This window comes from Bubalus bubalis, chromosome 1 (assembly GCF_019923935.1).
Source record: "Bubalus bubalis isolate 160015118507 breed Murrah chromosome 1, NDDB_SH_1, whole genome shotgun sequence".
Taxonomy (NCBI): domain Eukaryota; kingdom Metazoa; phylum Chordata; class Mammalia; order Artiodactyla; family Bovidae; genus Bubalus; species Bubalus bubalis.
Window position 1 is genome coordinate 158,355,517 of NC_059157.1, and position 18,684 is coordinate 158,374,200.

At 34.9% G+C, this 18,684-nt stretch overlaps 1 protein-coding gene across 1 annotated transcript in view; it reads left to right on the forward strand.

The window, feature by feature from the left end:
• The window catches only part of DHX36 (DEAH-box helicase 36), a 46,284-nt gene that overhangs the window by 20,383 nt on the left and 7,217 nt on the right, over window positions 1-18,684 (forward strand). The window contains exons 10-20 of the mRNA XM_025289514.3: window positions 815-955; window positions 1,399-1,501; window positions 1,867-1,954; window positions 4,787-4,842; window positions 6,525-6,589; window positions 7,272-7,415; window positions 9,628-9,745; window positions 10,681-10,779; window positions 15,869-16,042; window positions 16,192-16,278; window positions 17,220-17,303. Coding sequence (XP_025145299.2) covers window positions 815-955; window positions 1,399-1,501; window positions 1,867-1,954; window positions 4,787-4,842; window positions 6,525-6,589; window positions 7,272-7,415; window positions 9,628-9,745; window positions 10,681-10,779; window positions 15,869-16,042; window positions 16,192-16,278; window positions 17,220-17,303 — 1,159 coding nt within the window. The remainder of the gene's footprint in view (window positions 1-814; window positions 956-1,398; window positions 1,502-1,866; window positions 1,955-4,786; window positions 4,843-6,524; window positions 6,590-7,271; window positions 7,416-9,627; window positions 9,746-10,680; window positions 10,780-15,868; window positions 16,043-16,191; window positions 16,279-17,219; window positions 17,304-18,684) is intronic.

Below are 18,684 nucleotides of genomic sequence, written 5' to 3' on the forward strand. Positions count from 1 at the left end.
ACATCAGTCCCATTCTGTCTGACTCACAAAGCCCATGCTTCACACCCCCCATTCTGTCTAGATGCTCTCATCTAGGTCAACTCCGAGGGGCTTTGGGGTTAAAGTATAGGTTTATTTTTCTTTGTCTCTCTCCACTCCCATGCCTCTCACAACTCACTTATGGTAGGTGACGTGCACTGCAGCATGGTGAAGTCAAAGCATAGCACTGGGCTGACTTGTAAGACATCTGAATGCTGATTCTGGTTCTGCCATTGTCTTTGTCTCTAAGACCTAGCAGAACTAAGTAGTTATCAAGCATGAGTCTATGGATCTACAGACCGTTACAAATACACTGAATCTCCTGGGGCACTAAATAAAATTGCTGGATGAGCAGACCCCAGCCAGACCTACTGTATTCAAATCACAAGGTATAGGATTGAGGAATCTGTTTTACAAACTCCACAGGGAATTATTTGTGCTCAGGTTTAGAAACCTCTTATATTCAAAATCTGAGTCTTCTAGGCAATTGTTAACTATTACTTTGAACCTATATTAATGTTAACTTTTGATACAAAAGTAAATTCAAACTTAAAGATGGTAGTTACTGTACCATTTAAATTTTTATTGCTGAAGATTATCTAGAGCTTTTATACTTTCATAAAGAATGATTTTAATCTAAAATGTTATGTGTTCATATTTGTAGATAAATTTAGTATTTACTAGAAAGTATAGTGAAGATGTTCTTTAAAATTTTTTTAAATCCTAAAAAGTCAGAGATATTAGTGAAAACCAATTTTAAACAAAGTGAAGCTATTTAAGAGTATTTTTATTTTAGATATGTTCCAGAACAAAAAGAACACAGATCCCAGTTTAAGAAAGGTTTCATGCAAGGGCATGTGAATAGACAAGAAAAAGAAGAAAAAGAAGCAATCTATAAAGAACGCTGGCCAGGTTATCTAAGGGAATTGAGACAAAGGTAAGTCCTTTTTTGTTTGAAAGTGAGAACATAGTGGCTAAACAAGATGCAGGTTTGTCTTGACTTTGTACATATTTAAGGGTAGCATTGTTGTTTAGTCACTCAGTGGTATCCAGCTCTTTTGTTATTTAGTCACTAAATGTAGCCTGCTAGGCCTCTCTGTCCTTGGGGTTTCCCAGGCAAGAATACTGGAGTGTCATCTACATTGGCAGGCAGATTCTTTACTGCTGAGCTACCAGAGAAGCCCTGAAGATAACATTTCGAGACTCATATTCTAGCTGGATACTCGACTGATTTGACTTGTAAACACTATCATAATCCCAGTATTTCTTTTTATTATAACAGTTTTCGCATTTGCAGATTGAGTTAATTTTAAAATTTTATAAGTAACTTAATGTCAGGAAACTGTCAAGTATTTCATGACTTTATATTTGACTTGATAGGTATTCTGCAGGCACTGTAGATGTTGTAGAAATGATGGATGATGAAAAAGTTGATCTGAATTTGATTGCTGCCCTTATTCGATACATTGTTTTGGAAGAAGAGGTTAGTTTTGTTTTTCTTTAATTTTCAAAAGTGAAACATTTCAATTTCATATCAAGGACTTGAAAAAATTTTTTCTTAAATGCTTTAAAAAAAAATAATCTATGGAAGAAACAGCTTTTGATACCAGGAGCAAGAATTTCAAAATACCAAATGATTTAGCAGTTTGACCTGTTTGAAGAAAAGACTCAACAAACGCAATGTCTGGATTATAAATCCTATTTTTAAAAAGCAAACTCTTTAGTTATAATTAGTAACTAAAAGTTATCTTGAGCTAATGTAATTTTAATGAAGACTTAATTGTGCACAGAATTATACTCTTATTTTGTTATGTGATCCTTTATAACAGTTATTTCCCTTCTGCATAGGATGGTGCAATATTGGTCTTTCTACCAGGCTGGGACAACATCAGCACTTTACACGATCTCTTGATGTCACAAGTGATGTTTAAATCAGGTATTTTAGAAATGTATTTTTATTGCCATTCTAAGAATGGTACTTGAGTTACGTGTAGCCTGGTTATTTTCTTTCATTTGAGTCCAAGTTGAGTTTTTTCAAAAGTTGGATTTTTTTTTTCGCCCTAAAGTTCTGGGTCAGAGATGAAGAGGGTAGATACGTAGTGAAGTTCCTTATTATATGGTGAGACTGTTTCCCCTCTCTGCCTAAATTTGCCCAATAAAATCGAGTCTTTGGCATTTGAGGTTTTTGTTTCTTCACTCACTTCTGCATTTAGTTGGGCAGAAAAGAAGTTTGAATTTATCCTCTTAAGCCAGTATTTCTCAGCTCTAACTGTACAACAGTCACTCATGGCACTTCTTTAAAAATGCAGACCCAGATTGCATCCTCATGCCAGATATTAGAATGTGACCTGCCAAATGTTAGAATGTGACCTGAACATCTGAAGTTTAAAAAAAAAAATTCTCAGATGATCTGATTGTTTAATAGGATGTTTTGGAAGATACAACCTCTTATGTTTTAGAGAAATGCATTGGAACATTTTTCTCCTGTGAAATTATAGCTTTTTTCGGAGTCACTGTTAACTTTAGTAAAATCAAAGCAAATTCCATTTAGTATTTTAAGTAGTTCTGAATATACTTCCTAGCCCTACTCTGTTAAAGTGCTTTGATACATTTCATTTTTTTAAAACACTGAAAAATATTTTGATCTAATTTTATTGGCTAAAATACTTTTAAAATCCCATCATGGCAATGCCCTCAAATCGTTCACTATAATTAATTTTCTATTCTCTCACTGCAAAAATATTTTGTCTGATTACTATGACTTCTCTATAATGAAATACTACTTTCCTCATCATTGGTAACTTGTGTATAGAAAAAGTCGTGATTAAACTATACAACTATATATATTTTTTAAAACAACTATATACAACTATAGGTCGTGATTAAACTATGCAACTATATATATATTTTTAAAACAGAAATACTTCTCTGGCAACCTTGGCCTTTCCTTCCCCCATCATAAACTCTATTATATGATCTACTTTTAGTTTTAAAAATGTGAGTGTGTATGTATTTTTCAAGAAAAATGGGGAGATCATTTTGGAGGAAGTAGGGAAAGGATATAATTCATTGTCTTTCTGATTTCTGATTTAATTATACTCAGGGATGGAAGTATTAATTTATAGTTCTACCACCAGCTTCAGTTCAGTCTCTGAGTCGTGTCTTACTCTTTGGAACCCCATGGACTGCAGCGTGCCAGGCTTCCCTGTCCAAACACCTGGAGCTTGCTCAAACTCATGTCCATCGAGTCGGTGATGCCATCCAACCATCTCATCCTCTGTCATCCCCTTCTCCTGCCTTCAATCTTTGCCAGCATCAGTGTCTTTTCTAGTGAGTCAGTTCTTCGCATCAGGTGGCCAAAGTATAGCCACCAGCTTAATTTCTTTTAAAGAAAATCTTTCAAAAATTAAACATTCCTAATCTTTATCATTGTTTTGACTTCCCTGGTGGCTCAGAGGGTAAAGTGCCTGTCTACAATGCGGGAGACCTGGGTTCGATCCCTGGGTCGGGAAGATCCCCTGGAGAAGGAAATGGCAATCCACTCCAGTACTGTTGCCTGGAAAATCCCATGGACAGAGGAGCCTGGTAGGCTACAGTCCATGGGGTTGCAAAGAGTTGGACACAACTGAACTACTTCACTTTCACTTTTCACTTTCAATCTTTATCATCATCTGATAATCCAATCCATAATCAGATTTTCCCATTTTTTCCCCCAAAGTATCTTTCACAACTAGCTTGCTCAGACTGTAGAAAAAGTCAGACTGATAAATCATTTAGTTTTAGAACGGTACTCCCATCTTCCCTTTTCTTTCCCCATGGTGGAAAAGACTAGGTAGGTTCTACTTTCTGGAGATGTCTAAATCTTTATAGTATCATTTCATTTGATCATCTCTTAATCCTGTTTTCCTGCCAGCTGGAAGTTATATCTGAAGGCTTGATTCAATTCAAGTTAAGTTAAAGTGGATGTATTTCATACTGTGTCACAGAGATAAGTAATTGAAGGTATTCTTTGTCAAGCACTATTTGACAGCTTTTTACAGTTTAGAAGGGTCATAAAGGCTGTGGAAAGCACTGTATCTCCTGAATAACAGCAGATCTTTTTCTTGGAAAATACAACTACAATACAGGAATGTCTTCTGGACATTCTTGCCAGAGATTTAAGTTAGGTTACACTTTGGTAGCTATATCTGGCTGAAATTTACCCTTGCTTCTGTAACACTGTCTCTACTTCCCATTACAGTACTACATCAAACTGTCTGATGACTGATAATCATGAATGGATTTGAGCAACTTGATTTTGAACCCTAAAACTTCCTATATTTCTAACAAAATTATTTTTTTTAATGTGGGCGACTTTTGGAATGTATTACATTTTACCAATGTTATTTCATTATTTTTAAGTGGACATGGAAATTTAATAAGTAATTTGCTTTAAACTTTAAAATTTTCTCTGATTAAAGTAGGATTACCCAAAGTCTACAAACATATTCATCCATATTAAATAAAATTCTTTGATCTTTAGTTAGTGGTGGGAATGGAGTTAATGTTTTGTTTTGTATTTTTTGTAATATAATTTGAAAAGGTTGCTACCAACTTTTCAGCATTGTATAAGAATTTAGAATTTGCAGAAAAAATATTAACAAGTATATAAAATGTATATACTTGGTCTGATTGTACATAGGAATATAAATTAAGAATTACCGTGTATTTTTTATGGAATTTTCTGCAGCTGTTTATCTTAAAGTTTAATTTTCTTCTTAATTTTCAGACAAGTTTATTATTATACCTTTACATTCTCTGATGCCTACAGTTAACCAGACACAGGTATGTTGTTGAATTTATCTTTCAAACTGAGGCAAGCTTTAAGGACTGCGTATTGTATGTTTTGTTTTATTTTTGAAAGCACATTTTAAAAGAGTAATTCATACAAAAAAATACTTCTTTGAGAACCTTTGCAAATGAGTCTTCAGGGAATGACTGCACAAAAATTTGGATAAGAGAGGGTAATCCATGAATCACATTAGTTTCATCAGCATTAGGGAAACATTTAAAGGTTGCTTTTATCAATAGCTTGTTTGGGTTTCCTGAATAAAATGAAAAGATATGTGAAAGCCAATAAAAATATTCAACCTAGCAATGAATAATCTATGACATATACAGTTTGATACTGAGATTTTGATTTAACAGAATTAGTACATTTATAGGCATGAGATTTCAGTGATGTATTATTAATTATGGTTTTGGATGTTTTGACTGTCAGATTCAGGGATCTCTAGTTAGAATGAACAGTGCATTCCCAAAGGAAAGGTAATTTTCTACTGTTTGCAGGCCCTGGTAGAATGAAATGGATCCATTTTTTCCACTCTGTAAGAAATAATATACATATTTTTAATTGAGGGCTTTTTACTATCTCTGCTGGTATGATAGTTCTGAGTAAGGCTCAGCTAGCTGAATTAGGTACAGTGTGCATGTCTGAGGGAAGAGAAGAGGAAAGACAGAGCTCTTGATCCCAAAGATTGAACAAAAGAGTATCTGGTGTGGAAGTACTTCCATCGCTCATGCCGTGACCATAAAATATTGATTCCTTTGCTAGAGGATATGTGACTAGACTGGCAAACAACATTTTCTCTTATTACCATTTTTATAAATGAGACGAGTTTATGATTTTTTTTTTTTTTTTTGCTTTTCAGCCAAGTGGTGTCTACCATCATGACATAGGATTTATTATTTGAAGGGGATCTTTTTAAGTCCATTTCAGTCTCAGTAGCTGGTATACAGTGGTACAGCTAGCTGGCATGCATTCTGATGATTGGGCATGTGCCTTGTTGATTGGTGTCATCTGTATGTCTGTACATGCTCAGTTAATCAGTTGTGACTGACTCTTTGCAACCCTGTGAACTGTAGTCCACCAGGTTCCTCTGTCCATGGAATTTTCCAGACAAGAACACTGGAGTGGGTTGTCATTTTCTACTCCCAATCCAGGGATCAAGCCCTGCATCTCTTTTGTATTCCCCCATTGGCAGGTAGATTCTTTACCACTGAGCCACCTGGGAAGCCCTGTTTTTATCTGTCTAGTTTTTAAGTAATTCATAATTCTTTACATTTCTGTCCCTTTCCCTTAAAAAAATTTGACAGCACAGTAAACGTTTGCATTCTGCAGCATTTAAAAAAAAATTTTTTTAAGTTACAATATTTAAATATTAATAATTTTGTATACCACTTAAATATCTATAAATTAAAATAATCTTTAAATTATAACCTTTCATTTGAAATCTTTATTTGTGATAGGGTTTTGATATCTAAGGGAGATTTGGTTTACCATAAGGGAATTTTGTGATATTGAAGATGATGTATAAGATATGACTATATCTATAAATATTAGATGCATATGTCAGTGAATGAACACAAAATTGCTAAAAGTGAACAGTACTTGAAGTAATTACTTTAATTGTAAGACTGGATATCAGAAATTCACTCTTGGGATTTTGATGTATGTATTCTTGCAGGTGTTTAAAAGAACTCCTCCTGGTGTTCGGAAAATAGTTATTGCTACCAACATTGCAGAGACTAGGTAAAAATTGTTTTTTAATTACCAACTACTAATGATTACATTTGTTTTGAGCACTATAACAGTTAACATACCTTAATCTTTTTTCTACAAAATACTTTGTAATTTCTTTAAACCTATTTGAATTTAGTTGCAGTAAACATGGGTTGTTTTGTTTTGTTTTAGCCTCTTCAGAAATAGGCTTTTAAGTGATTGTTTTAAAGCTTCCCTAAAGAAGCATGGGGACTGAGGTCAGTACTTCTGGTTGGGAGTAGAATTGATAGATTGTTTGGTAATCAGTTATATATACTCTTTAAAATTATTCCATTGGAGATACTAATATACCAGTACAGTCATTGCAACAGATTGTTCTGCAGAAGCTGGTGTTAATTCATGGCACTGGAGGGCTCACAGAGCTAGTTACAGAAGTCCTCAGGCAAGCTGTGAAGTTTGACTGAGGGCAGATAAGAATTGTGTACGTGATCTGTAGAAAGGGCACTGTGCTGCCGCTGAAGCTGCTGATGCTGCCTGTGATGCGGTGTCTGATCCCCACTTGTAAATGTGGAAGAATGGTGAAAATCCTAAACTACTGAAATCAAGTTGATTCAATAAAAAGTGTTTTAAGATCCCTGTCTGTAGATCTGTTATAGGCTAATATGCTTTAGATGTGTTTTTAACAATTTTTATGTATTTGTTTTCCAAACAGCATTACCATTGATGATGTAGTTTATGTAATAGATGGAGGAAAAATAAAGGAGACGCACTTTGACACACAAAACAACATCAGTACAATGTCTGCTGAGTGGGTTAGTAAAGCCAACGCTAAACAGAGGAAAGGTAGAGCTGGAAGGTAAGATCAGACCTTTGAAGTCTTTACAAAAACACCAAAAATTTTGTTACCAAATTTACTTAAGAAAGTTCCCTTTCATCTTTTTAAAAACTTACTGCAGCATGTTTTTACTCCCCAGCAGATGGGGGAGTCGTTTTAATCATAGTTGTTTTGGAAAAAGTATCTGTCAGATTTTTTATTTTATGATTTTTCTACCTCTAATTCCTCATTCTGGTTAATATTCTTATTAGCTATATTATCTGTGATTGTGTTTCTTTTTTAAAAAACATATTACTAATAATGATTGCTATTAATAATACTTGAATGTCAGATCATCCTCTAGATACTTACACACATTAACTTGCTTAATCTTCCCACAGTGCTGTGAAGTAGGTTATTATCTCTATTTTGAGGGTAAAGAAACTAAGGTATAGAGAAATAAAGTCATCTAAAGTCATCTCTCCAAAGTCACACAGCATTTACAAGTAGCAGAGCCAGGAATTTGAATTTAGGTGGTTTGGTTCCATAGCCTGGGCTCCTAATCACTATACTTCACAGCTGTACTGGTTTTTCACTATGAGTTACCAAGGAAAATACTTTTTCCCACTTATGTGATAGCATGAGAAATAAAAATACCCTTTTTTTGTTTTTTTGGTTGCCCGTGGTATTTTTTGTGGTGAGCAAGAGCTACTCTTCCCTGAAGTGCATGTGCTTCTCATGGTGATGGTTGCTCTTGTTGGGGCGCACAAGCTCTAGGCGCACGGGATTCAGAAATTGTGGCATGTGGGCTCTAGAGTGCAATCTCAGTACTTGTGGTGCACGGGCTTAGTTGTTCTGCAGCATGTGGGATCTTCTTCGACCCAGGGATCGAACTTCTATCCTCTGCATTGGTAGGCAGATTCTTATTCACTGTACCACCAGGGAAGTCCAATACCTCTGTTTTAACGATCAGAGAAAAGATTTGCCTATAACAAATAATTGCATTTATTACTTGTTTTAGTGCATACTTCAGAATATTTTACACCCTAACTCATACGAGTGATAGAATCATGTCTGGAGTTTGAAGAGTTTTTATTTTACCTCTTACATGTAGGATAAACAAGATTTCCCTTAATTTTCAGATACTGGCTTAAGTATGGAGAGAAGAGTTAAAAAAAATTTTTTTTTGACAGACCATTTATCAGCCTTTTAATAAGTTTATACTATATATTTAAAGTTGTCACTCATTATAATGTTTGCAGATATTTCCATTATAGCTTGACTTCAGGTAGTTTATTGGATTATGCAGTTGGTGCTCTTGAGTCATAGTCCTGGCTTAGTCCAAGAAGTGTACCTTCTACTCTATTGAGGGGATAATTTGATTGGGAGCCTAGCAAGATTGAGGTTTCCCCATGCAGACCAGTCACTAAATGTAAAGTATTGCATTTTATAGAATTCTTCATCCCCACTAACCTGGTGAAAGTTAATTGTGGAATTGCAGTGTTTTTGTTGATGTTTTTAATTGAAGCATGGTTGGTTTACAATGTTGCTTTAGTTTCTGCTGTACCACACAGTGATTCAGCTTTTATATATATATAGTATTTTAATTCAAAAGGAAAATAGTCCCCTGTGGGCTCTGTGATACACATTTCCTTTAGCAAAGCTAATTAAGATTGATAATTATTTGAAAGGCTAGTGCAAACTGTTTATGTGGTCCTTGGTGGAGATCCTATAGATAGGTAATGGGTCCTCTGAGCCACCAGATAAGCCCATCATTCAGATCAGTAGATGCAAATAAGGGAAAAAATTGTTTACAACATCTCTCTGAGAGCTCACTAGATAGCACATACCTAAGAGCTTTTAAAATAATAATAGGTTAACATAATACCAGGATTTGTTACATAAAGTGCTCACAAGGCCCAAAGAGATTAACCTATGTATACTGCTGATTTTGTGTCAGCCAGTCTGGAGTCTGTAAGAAACAGGTAACCAAATTATTGGTAGGAGGAGGGAAGCTTGTCTTTTTTAGAACTAGGACTTAGGATTAGTGGATTTAAGCTTATTCAGAAAAGATGAGGAAAAGGAATATATGAATAACAGTGAAGTAACAAGTAAATTAGTTATGATGTGGCTTGTAAGAAATAGATATTAACTGCTTTCCCTGCCTTTTCTTTTCTCTGGAATTCTAAAAAGTCACTGATAATACTTACCTGCCCACCCCCCTCCTTGTTGTTGTTTTTTTTTCTTTTTAAAGAGTTCAACCTGGTCATTGCTATCATCTATATAACAGTCTTAGAGCAAGCCTTCTAGATGACTATCAACTGCCAGAAATTTTAAGAACGCCTTTGGAAGAACTTTGTTTACAGATAAAGGTAAATTAAGTGGGAGAACTAAAGTAAATAAGGTTCTGGTTTTCAGCATGTTTTATAGAGGAAAGTAGTATGTTAATCTGCCAGAAAGAATTTAGACCACCATTTGTTTTTGTGTTAGTATAGTTTGACCCCTGAGCAGCCTGAGGGTTAGACTTGCCAGGTATCCCTTCTCTGCCTCAGAAAATGACTCACCGAAGGGTGGGTCATTGAAACAGCTTGGTTAGAATCTGGAGTCAGACCCTAGTTCTGTTGATTCTACATGTTGTGTTTGCTGATTGAACACAAACTTTGCCCTGCACTTAGTTAATTTAAAGGTCTGTAAAACGAAAATGCAAGTACTATATTTTTTAGGAAAAAAATCTGCATAGACATGAGCTTATGCTGTTCAAAATCGATAAACTGTGAACTGTTTTTAAGCTTCTGTCACGTGTATATTAAACAGCTTTTAATTACATACTGCTCTAGAGCCAGACTATCTGGGATTGAATCCCAAGTCCTGTGGCAAGCTAGTTCTTTTATATTGGGCAAGTTATTTAACTTCATAAAATTCTTAGAACAGTGCCTGGCACATGGGAAGTGTTCAGTAAATCTTAGCTACTGTCACTACATCTTAAGATTCCCTCATTATAAACTACTTACCTTTTTTTTTAGCATCATATATTTGATAAAATTAGCCACCTTATTTTGAAGATAATCGGTAATCAACTTGTTGAGATTTTAACCAGCTACTTTTCTCATTAATAAAGTTAGTGGATGTTGAAAGTAGTATGTTGGCCTTTAAACATTTAGAATCACAAACATAATTTTAACTTATTCTGGTGAAATAACTAATTGGAAAATCGTGTATAGCTTTGCTTTATTTGATTGAGTGACATGGGGAAGACTAAACTCTATATCCATATATGACATGTTTAATTATATTTGTCTCTCCCCAGATTTTAAGACTAGGTGGAATTGCTCACTTTCTTAGTAGGCTAATGGATCCACCATCGAATGAAGCAGTGTTACTCTCCATAAAACACCTGATGGAACTGGTAAATTTGTTTGTTTGTTTTTTTTAAAATCTAACTTAGATTTACAGTGTTTAAGTAAAGCAAGCTAATTATAAAATTTACTCTTAATTATTGCAGAGTAGGCCAATGAGTGTGCAGGACCAAATTGATTCCCTATTTGGCTGTTCAGCTTTAAGTATGAAATAAGTTATAAAATGATACTGTTGTGATTTACTTATCATACTGGGCTCTTTCCACACAAGTTTTTTCATTGTAGGCATGACTTAAAATTACATATAATTTTGAAATCTTTCCATTTCGATCTTTTAGAACTTTCGAATCTTTCAGTTTCTTGTTTTGATCCTCTTCACTTGTATTCTTGAAAGGAATTTGGTTTCGGTATTCTTTCTGATTTTCATAGTGTTTTTATAGCTTTGTCAAATCTAAGCAACTTAATGACAGTATGGACATCTTATAAAGGCAGCTTTTCTATTTTTGAAGGAATACTAGCAGGTGACTTTTTCCCAGACTATATCCCGCTACCTATCATTTTCTTAACAGCTTTTTCCCTTAGTTTATTTTATGAAGTCAGTGTTTTGAGAAACAGGTTTCATTGTCTTGCTGCTGCTAAGTCACTTCAGTTGTGTCCGACTCTGTGTGACCCCATAGACGGCAGCCCACCAGGCTCCCCCGTCCCTGGGATTCTCCAGGCAAGAACACTGGAGTGGGTTGCCATTTCCTTCTCCAATGCATGAAAGTGAAAAGTGAAAGTGAAGTCACTCAGTCGTGTCCGACTCTTAGCGACCCCATGGACTGCAGCCTACCAGGCTCCTCCATCCATGGGATTTTCCAGGCAAGAGTACTGGAGTGGGGTGCCATTGCCTTCATTGTCTTAGGTGCCCACTTAGTTGGTAGCCATCCCTATACAATACCACTTTGAGAAGCCACACACGACTGGCTGCAAGTTCGTGCCCAAAGTAGAGAGAAAGAACAGAACTGTGCTGTCCAACTCAGTATCCACTAGCCACAGGTGACTATTTAAGTTTTGAATTAAATTACAAATTCAGTATCATGGTCATACTCACACATTTTAGAAGTTGAATAGACACATGCGGCTAGTGGTTACTGCATGAACAGTGCAGAAATTACATTCCATCAGTGCTGCAAGTTCTGTTGATTAGTGGTGGGTTAGAGGGTGCTGATAGGTGTATTTTACATATTAAAAAATTTTTTTTTTTAAGCCATCTATGTAGATAGTTTTGAGAATTTGGTCCATATGAAAACATTGAAATAAGCTTGTTGTTTAAATGAAAAGTATTGTAACTGATCTGACCATTTTTGTTTGAATTGGGGTTAGATTTAGTGAGGTTGCTGATATTAGGGAACAGTATGGTTTTACTGACTTTAAAATTTAAAAGTCTTCCCCTCTGGATTTTTCTCTAATAGAACATAGCAATAGAGAGCTAGGTGGTATCAGAGAATCAACTTACTTGTGGTAGAGACAGATGACCGGAGGACAGCTGGAGTCTGAAGCCAGAGTGGGGTGACTTCCTTTCTCCTGAGTGAATTTAAGAACCAGTCTTGACTGAGCCATTTGCAAGCAACAAAATTGTGAAAAGTCCTGGGACATCCTTGCCAACAGTAGGGTCTGAAGCCTGCATTTTGAAAAAACTTTTTTATTATGCAATACAGATTGCCCATCCAGGATAAAAGAGCAAAACAAAGCATTCAACTTAATGATTTATTACAAAGTGAACACTTATTTTTAATCATGTCAAGAAGTTAAGAACATCTCTGGGATACTAAAAGGCCATGGCCTACCCTCTCCCATCACTCCCTGAGTCTCAAAAATAACATCTATCATGACTAATGGTAGTCTCTTGCTTCTTTTGATGATTTTACCAACCAGAATACATCTCTATAAAGAGCTCGATTTATTTTGATCCTTTATAAACTTTACAGAAATCCACATGGGATGTTGGGAATTTTGGAAGAATGGGGTTCTGAATTCTTTCAGTAAACATTGTGAAATTCATGTGCATTGCTGCTTTTAGCTGTGTATAGTTCATTCGTTTTCGTTTCTTTATATGGCTACTGAAAGGTATTTTTGGTTGTTGTTTAATCGATAAGTTGTGTCCGCCACTTTTGTGACCCCATGGACTGCAGCCCACCAGGCTCCTCTGTCCCTGGCTTTTCCCAGGAAGGAGTACTGGAGTGGCTTGCCATTTCCCTTCTCCAGGGGACTGAACCTGCATCTCCTGCATAAGATTCTTCACCACTTAGCCACCTGGGGCTTCTGGTGGCTCAGATGGTAAAGAATCTGCTTTCAATGCAGGAAACCCAGGTCTGATCCCTGGGTTGGGAAGATCTCTTGGAGAAGGGAATGGCTACCCACTCCAATATTCTTTACTGGAGGATTCCATAGAGGAGCCTGATGGAGCCCATGGGGTTGCAAAAGAGTCCAACACAACTGAGCGACTAACACTCACACTTTCACCTGGGAAGCCCCAAAGGCATTTTGCTTATTTCCAATTTGAAGCAGTTACATACGCTGGTATGAATATTCTTCAGTATTTATTGTTTCTAAGTGTACATGTTTAAGTGTTTCTCATAGGTATACGTGTAGGAGTGAATTCAGTAGGTAATGCCCAACCATTTTCCAAAGTTGTCAGACTACTTACATGCCTACCAGGGCCAGTGGTAGGTTGGTATTCTCATTGCTGTATAGCATCACCAACCTATAGTCTTTTATTGTAAGCATGTTGATAGGTATGTTGTAGTTGAATAGTTTTAATTTGCATTACAGTGAGTGCCATTGAATTTGTATGCAGCATTTCATACTTCCAGCCCATTTGGATAGTCTCATTTGTAAATTTCTAGTGCCAGTTTTTGTGTTATGTCATAGGAGGTCATTATATATACTTTTTGTATACTATTGATCTGAGCCTTTTGTCAGTTGTATATTGCATATGTTTGTATTTTTACCTTATCACTTTTTACTTTTTTTTTTTGTGAACAAATTCCTAGTTTTAATGTGAAATATATATCAGTTTTTTCTTTATTGTTACTGCTTTTTATCCTTTCATGAGTCTTTATCTACCCTGGAGTCATGGTGATAATACTGTTTTCAGTTTTTCTTCTTCACACTTAGAAATATAATCCATGTGCAATTGATGTGTGTATGTCTGTGTGTGTAGGTGAGGTAAGAATCAGTTTTTAGATATGTGGAACAGTTGACTGAAACTGTTAGAAAAAGTTTATCCTTTTCCTTCTCTTTGTTCTGCAGCGTTGTCATCGATCAAGTGTCTATGGGTTTGTCTATTTGTAGGCTCTGCTTTATTCTATTGATGTATATTTTTCTTGAGCGGGTATTGCACTGTCTTAATTACAATATTGAGTCTTAACCAAGCAAGAACATGCTCTTTCCCATTGATTTAGTTATTTAATCTCTTGGTATTTCAGCATTTTCTGTGTATCTTACAACTCTTTAAGAGATTGATATCTTGATTAGTGGTATTTTTGGATTTTATTCAAACTTCAAAATTTTGCATTTTCTTGTGTGTCTGCTATATAGAAATCAAGTTGGTTTTGAATGTTGACCTTGTTTTCATTAATGCTGTGAAACCCACTTATTCTGATAACTGTATGTAGATTTTTTTTGCATACAATCACATCTATAAATAATTGGAATTTTATTTATTTCCAGCTGTCATCCAGGATCCTTAGTACAATATTGTGCAGAAGTGATATGATAGTATATGTTTTTATGTTCTTTATTCTCAAAGGAAAAGCTATCAATAATTCATTGAGCATGTTCTTTGAAGATTTTTTTGTAGAAACTCAAGGAAGATTCTGTTCTTAGTTTATTAGATTTTTATTATGCATGGATAATTTTATTATGTATGTTTTTATCAAATCTTTTCTTCCTCTAATGAGATTATCCAGTTATGCTGCTTTTTATGTTTAATTTGTAATGTATTGAATTACATCAGTTTTTCAAATGTTAAACCAACTCTCATTCCTGAAAGAAACCTAACTTGCTGTGATTCAATTTGCCATTGTTTTAAGTTTCTCATGTATAAGGTGATTTACCTTCCCTTTCTCTAGACGTCCCTGTCAAGCAGGTACCAGGATTATGCTAAACTCAGAAAACAAGCTTGAAAGTTTTTTTTTTTTCCCTAGTCTCTGAAAGTTTTTGTAAGATTAAGGTAATTTCTTTCATAAACTTTTAGTAGAGCTCAGTATTGGCTGTGTTCCGTGTTGTACAGTACATCCCTCTAGTCTGTCCTACACAGTCCATTAGTTTGTGCCTCTAATTCCCCTACCCCTGTAACAAACTACCAATGGGTTGGCGGAGCAATACGAGTTCCATCGTTTGCTTTTTTTGTTGTTGTTCAGATTTTGTCATTTTGAATGTGTACAGGACGTTGTATTTAGAGATCTTTGTGGATAAAAACTTGGAACTTGGGGTGATAATTTTTTCCAGAGAGGATTTATGTTGCCTTCTCTGGGAAAAGATGCTCCAGTGTTGTTCACCTCTCTAGACTTCTGTCTCCAATTACTGGACTTGTAATTTTTGTAATTCTTTTGTAAAAGAATTTTGTAATTCTTCTGTCAGTGTCTTCAGGCAACTTCTCTAGCTTGGCTCAGCACGATGATTGGATCACATTACCTAGGGAATCAGAGCAGAAGTCACCCCCATTTTGGAGGATTCTAGATAAATCTTTTATCTCTTGCTCTGCTGTTGGTTTCATGTCTCCTAAAGTACTGTAATTGATGGGCTGGGCATTATATACTCCAAGTATATGTTTTGTCTTTTAGGTTCCCCGCCCCCAACAACTCTTGTACTTTTAGTGATTTTCTTTATCTTATTGAATGCTGGCTAATACATTATTTCTCATTTTTCTTCTAACATTTATAGTAAAGCTGAATTGTGAGTTAATTTTATTTTTGTTTGTTTAAATAAGTTTCTAACCTTTGCTGACCTCAAAACTAATGTTTTGATGATGAGAACTAAAGCTGAACAGTATAAAGGCATTTGGACATGAGTGGCCTGTCACTTTTTTTTTTAAGCAAACTAAAATATGATGCTTTACAATGTCTGTTTTAAACATAAACTCTTATTTTATAGAATGCTCTGGATAAACAAGAAGAATTGACACCTCTTGGAGTTCACTTGGCACGATTACCAGTTGAGCCACACATTGGGAAAATGATTCTTTTTGGAGCTCTGTTCTGTTGCTTAGACCCGGTACTCACCATTGCTGCTAGTCTCAGCTTCAAAGATCCCTTTGTGATTCCGCTGGTAAGAAGTATACAAATAAAAAGCTAGGTTTTTCTTTCTTTTTTTTTTTTTTACAGGGTAGTTATTTGCTTAGATACACTTTTTATTAGAATGCCATTCTCCTTTATATACCATCAGAGCAATTTAAGCTGCCTTCATCTGTTTTTAAGGGAAAAGAAAAGGTCGCAGATGCAAGAAGAAAGGAATTGGCAAAGGATACTAAAAGTGACCACCTGACTGTCGTGAATGCATTTAAGGTAAAATGGACATATTTTCAATTTAAATTTTTAAAATATGTTATAGTTATCAGGAATAAGTTAAATTAGTGAAAATGTTAAAATTAGGTGATATTTGAAAAAAATTATATACTTTCCAATTTTGTGATAGTGCATTATTACATTTTCCCTTTTGGAAAAAAGTCTGTTCTTTGTGTTTTGATAACAGAACAAGTGAACAATTTATTTTAAAACATTATTTGCTATTATTTATTTCCATCTTTGTCTTATTCACATTTATGACAGAAGGTTCTTTCCTGTTCATTAATAAACTATGCCTGTATTCAGATTTAACATTTTGATAGAGAATCATAATCATGCATACTCTTTAAGAAAGAGAGACGTTTTCTCTGACAGCCAGGCTTTTCTGAGGATAAACATGCCTCATCCATCTTTGCAACATTTGAGTGTAATTTGGGGTATGGAGACAGCATCTTTTTATTGTAGTTCTAGACTCATTTTCCTGTTATGGGATTGTTTATGTATTTTTTTTGTTCCTTTGAGCTAATTCAGTATTTTTTTACCCCATCGTCCTTCCTTTTCTAACTTAAAGCAAAGCAAAACATATTTGTGAAGGTGAAAATATATAATAGCGTTGAAATTTGTCTAACAGGGTGTTCTTTTTGATTAGTACATCATGTGCAGAATGGTGCTATTTTATGTAAATGAACAATACATTACTTTATAACTTGCTCATATTTGTGTAAAGAAAGGTCTGTAAATTCAGTTTTGGATACCTCTTAATGACTAGGATCATGGGGAGTTCACGTTTTTGTAGTTTGTTATTTTTTTAATTATTTGGGTTTTTTTACAGAGAAAATGAAAAATCAGAAGGTAAACATTATTACTAAAATAAAGACAAACTAGTAAGTAATTCTTTACTTTGGGAGAGAAAACTAATACTTTATTTCTTTGCCCCCTAGGGATGGGAAAAAGCTAAACAACGTGGTTTCAGATATGAAAAAGACTATTGCTGGGAATATTTTCTATCCTCAAACACATTGCAGGTAATGATGAGTGTTTTGAAGTAATTCTCATATATATATATTAGGGGATACATGTATCCATTCTGTATAGTCAGCTCTGTACCAAAAAGTTAATTGTGAGTTTGTCTTGTGAAGTTGAATCATACAAAATCATAGAAGAGACTATTAAATCAGCTGCAGTAGCACAAGAAAAAGATGTAAAGCATAATAAAATAACGGCTAAGAAAAGAAACAAGTCCAGTGTTTAGCAAGAAAACACAGAAGCTCCTTTACTCTTTCTGCACCCATCCTTTAGTTGCCATTTTGAGGATTTGTTCTAAAATTTTCCCTGATACTTCTAAAATCTGTTTTAAACTCAAATAGGGCAAGTATCTCTTTTTAAACTTTAGATAGGTATTTTTATCCTGAACTGACTTAGTGTAGTGAGAAACACTATTGGAGACATTTGTGAAACAGAAGAAAGTAAACAATTAAGGCAAATGCAACATCAGACACTGCACTGAACTAGAGAAGTGATCTCAAGCCAGCAGGCGTAGGAATATCCACACCTTTTCAGCTATGTGGCATGAACTCTGGTAATGGACATATAGCAGATCTACAAGGGGGTAAAGAATCCAGAGTCCAGCATATTTAATTAAACTTGCCCAAACATTAACGGAATTAAAAGAAGGGTTAATGACAATTCTGAAAGATTCTACAGCCAATGGATAAAAGAAGGGAACCTGGCATATCTCAGCAGAAAATAAAACTGTTTCATATAGTTAGGAACAGTTGAAGAATGTGGTTTTAGTAAAAGGTAAGAAAATAAACCAGTAAAAGGAATGAAAAGACTGCTGAGCCAAGAAGACAAATTGAAGGCCATAGCATCATAAGGAACAAAATGGGCAATCTTTTAAAACAAAATATTACCTAGAAGGAAGGCTTGAGATAATCACAGCCTGTATATGCAGCCATGAAAGAAAAAAAATAAAGCAATAAGTAAAAAGCTCATAAACAGGAGGATAGCATTGATCTATCATGAAGGTAACAGGTGTCTCTTCATAGAAAATCCAGGAGTAATTGAATATGTATTCAGAGATATATGTAAGAACATGTCCCTTGAGTAGGAAAAAATGAAGTGAACTACAGTATGAAAAGATAGTTAAATCCAAGTGTTATTTGAGAATACTATATCCTGTCAAGATATTCAAGTATAAAGAAAAATGACAGACATTCAAGAAAGCACTTGAAATAGACACTCATGAGCTGACCTTGAAAAACTTAATGAGAGTAAAATGCTGCTTATTAAGAGGTGAATCAAAAAGAATTTAGGAATGGAGAATACATACTGAGTATACATTGAAATTATTTAAATATGGAAAAGTGCAAAATGGTATTGAGAATTATGGATATAGAAAAAAAG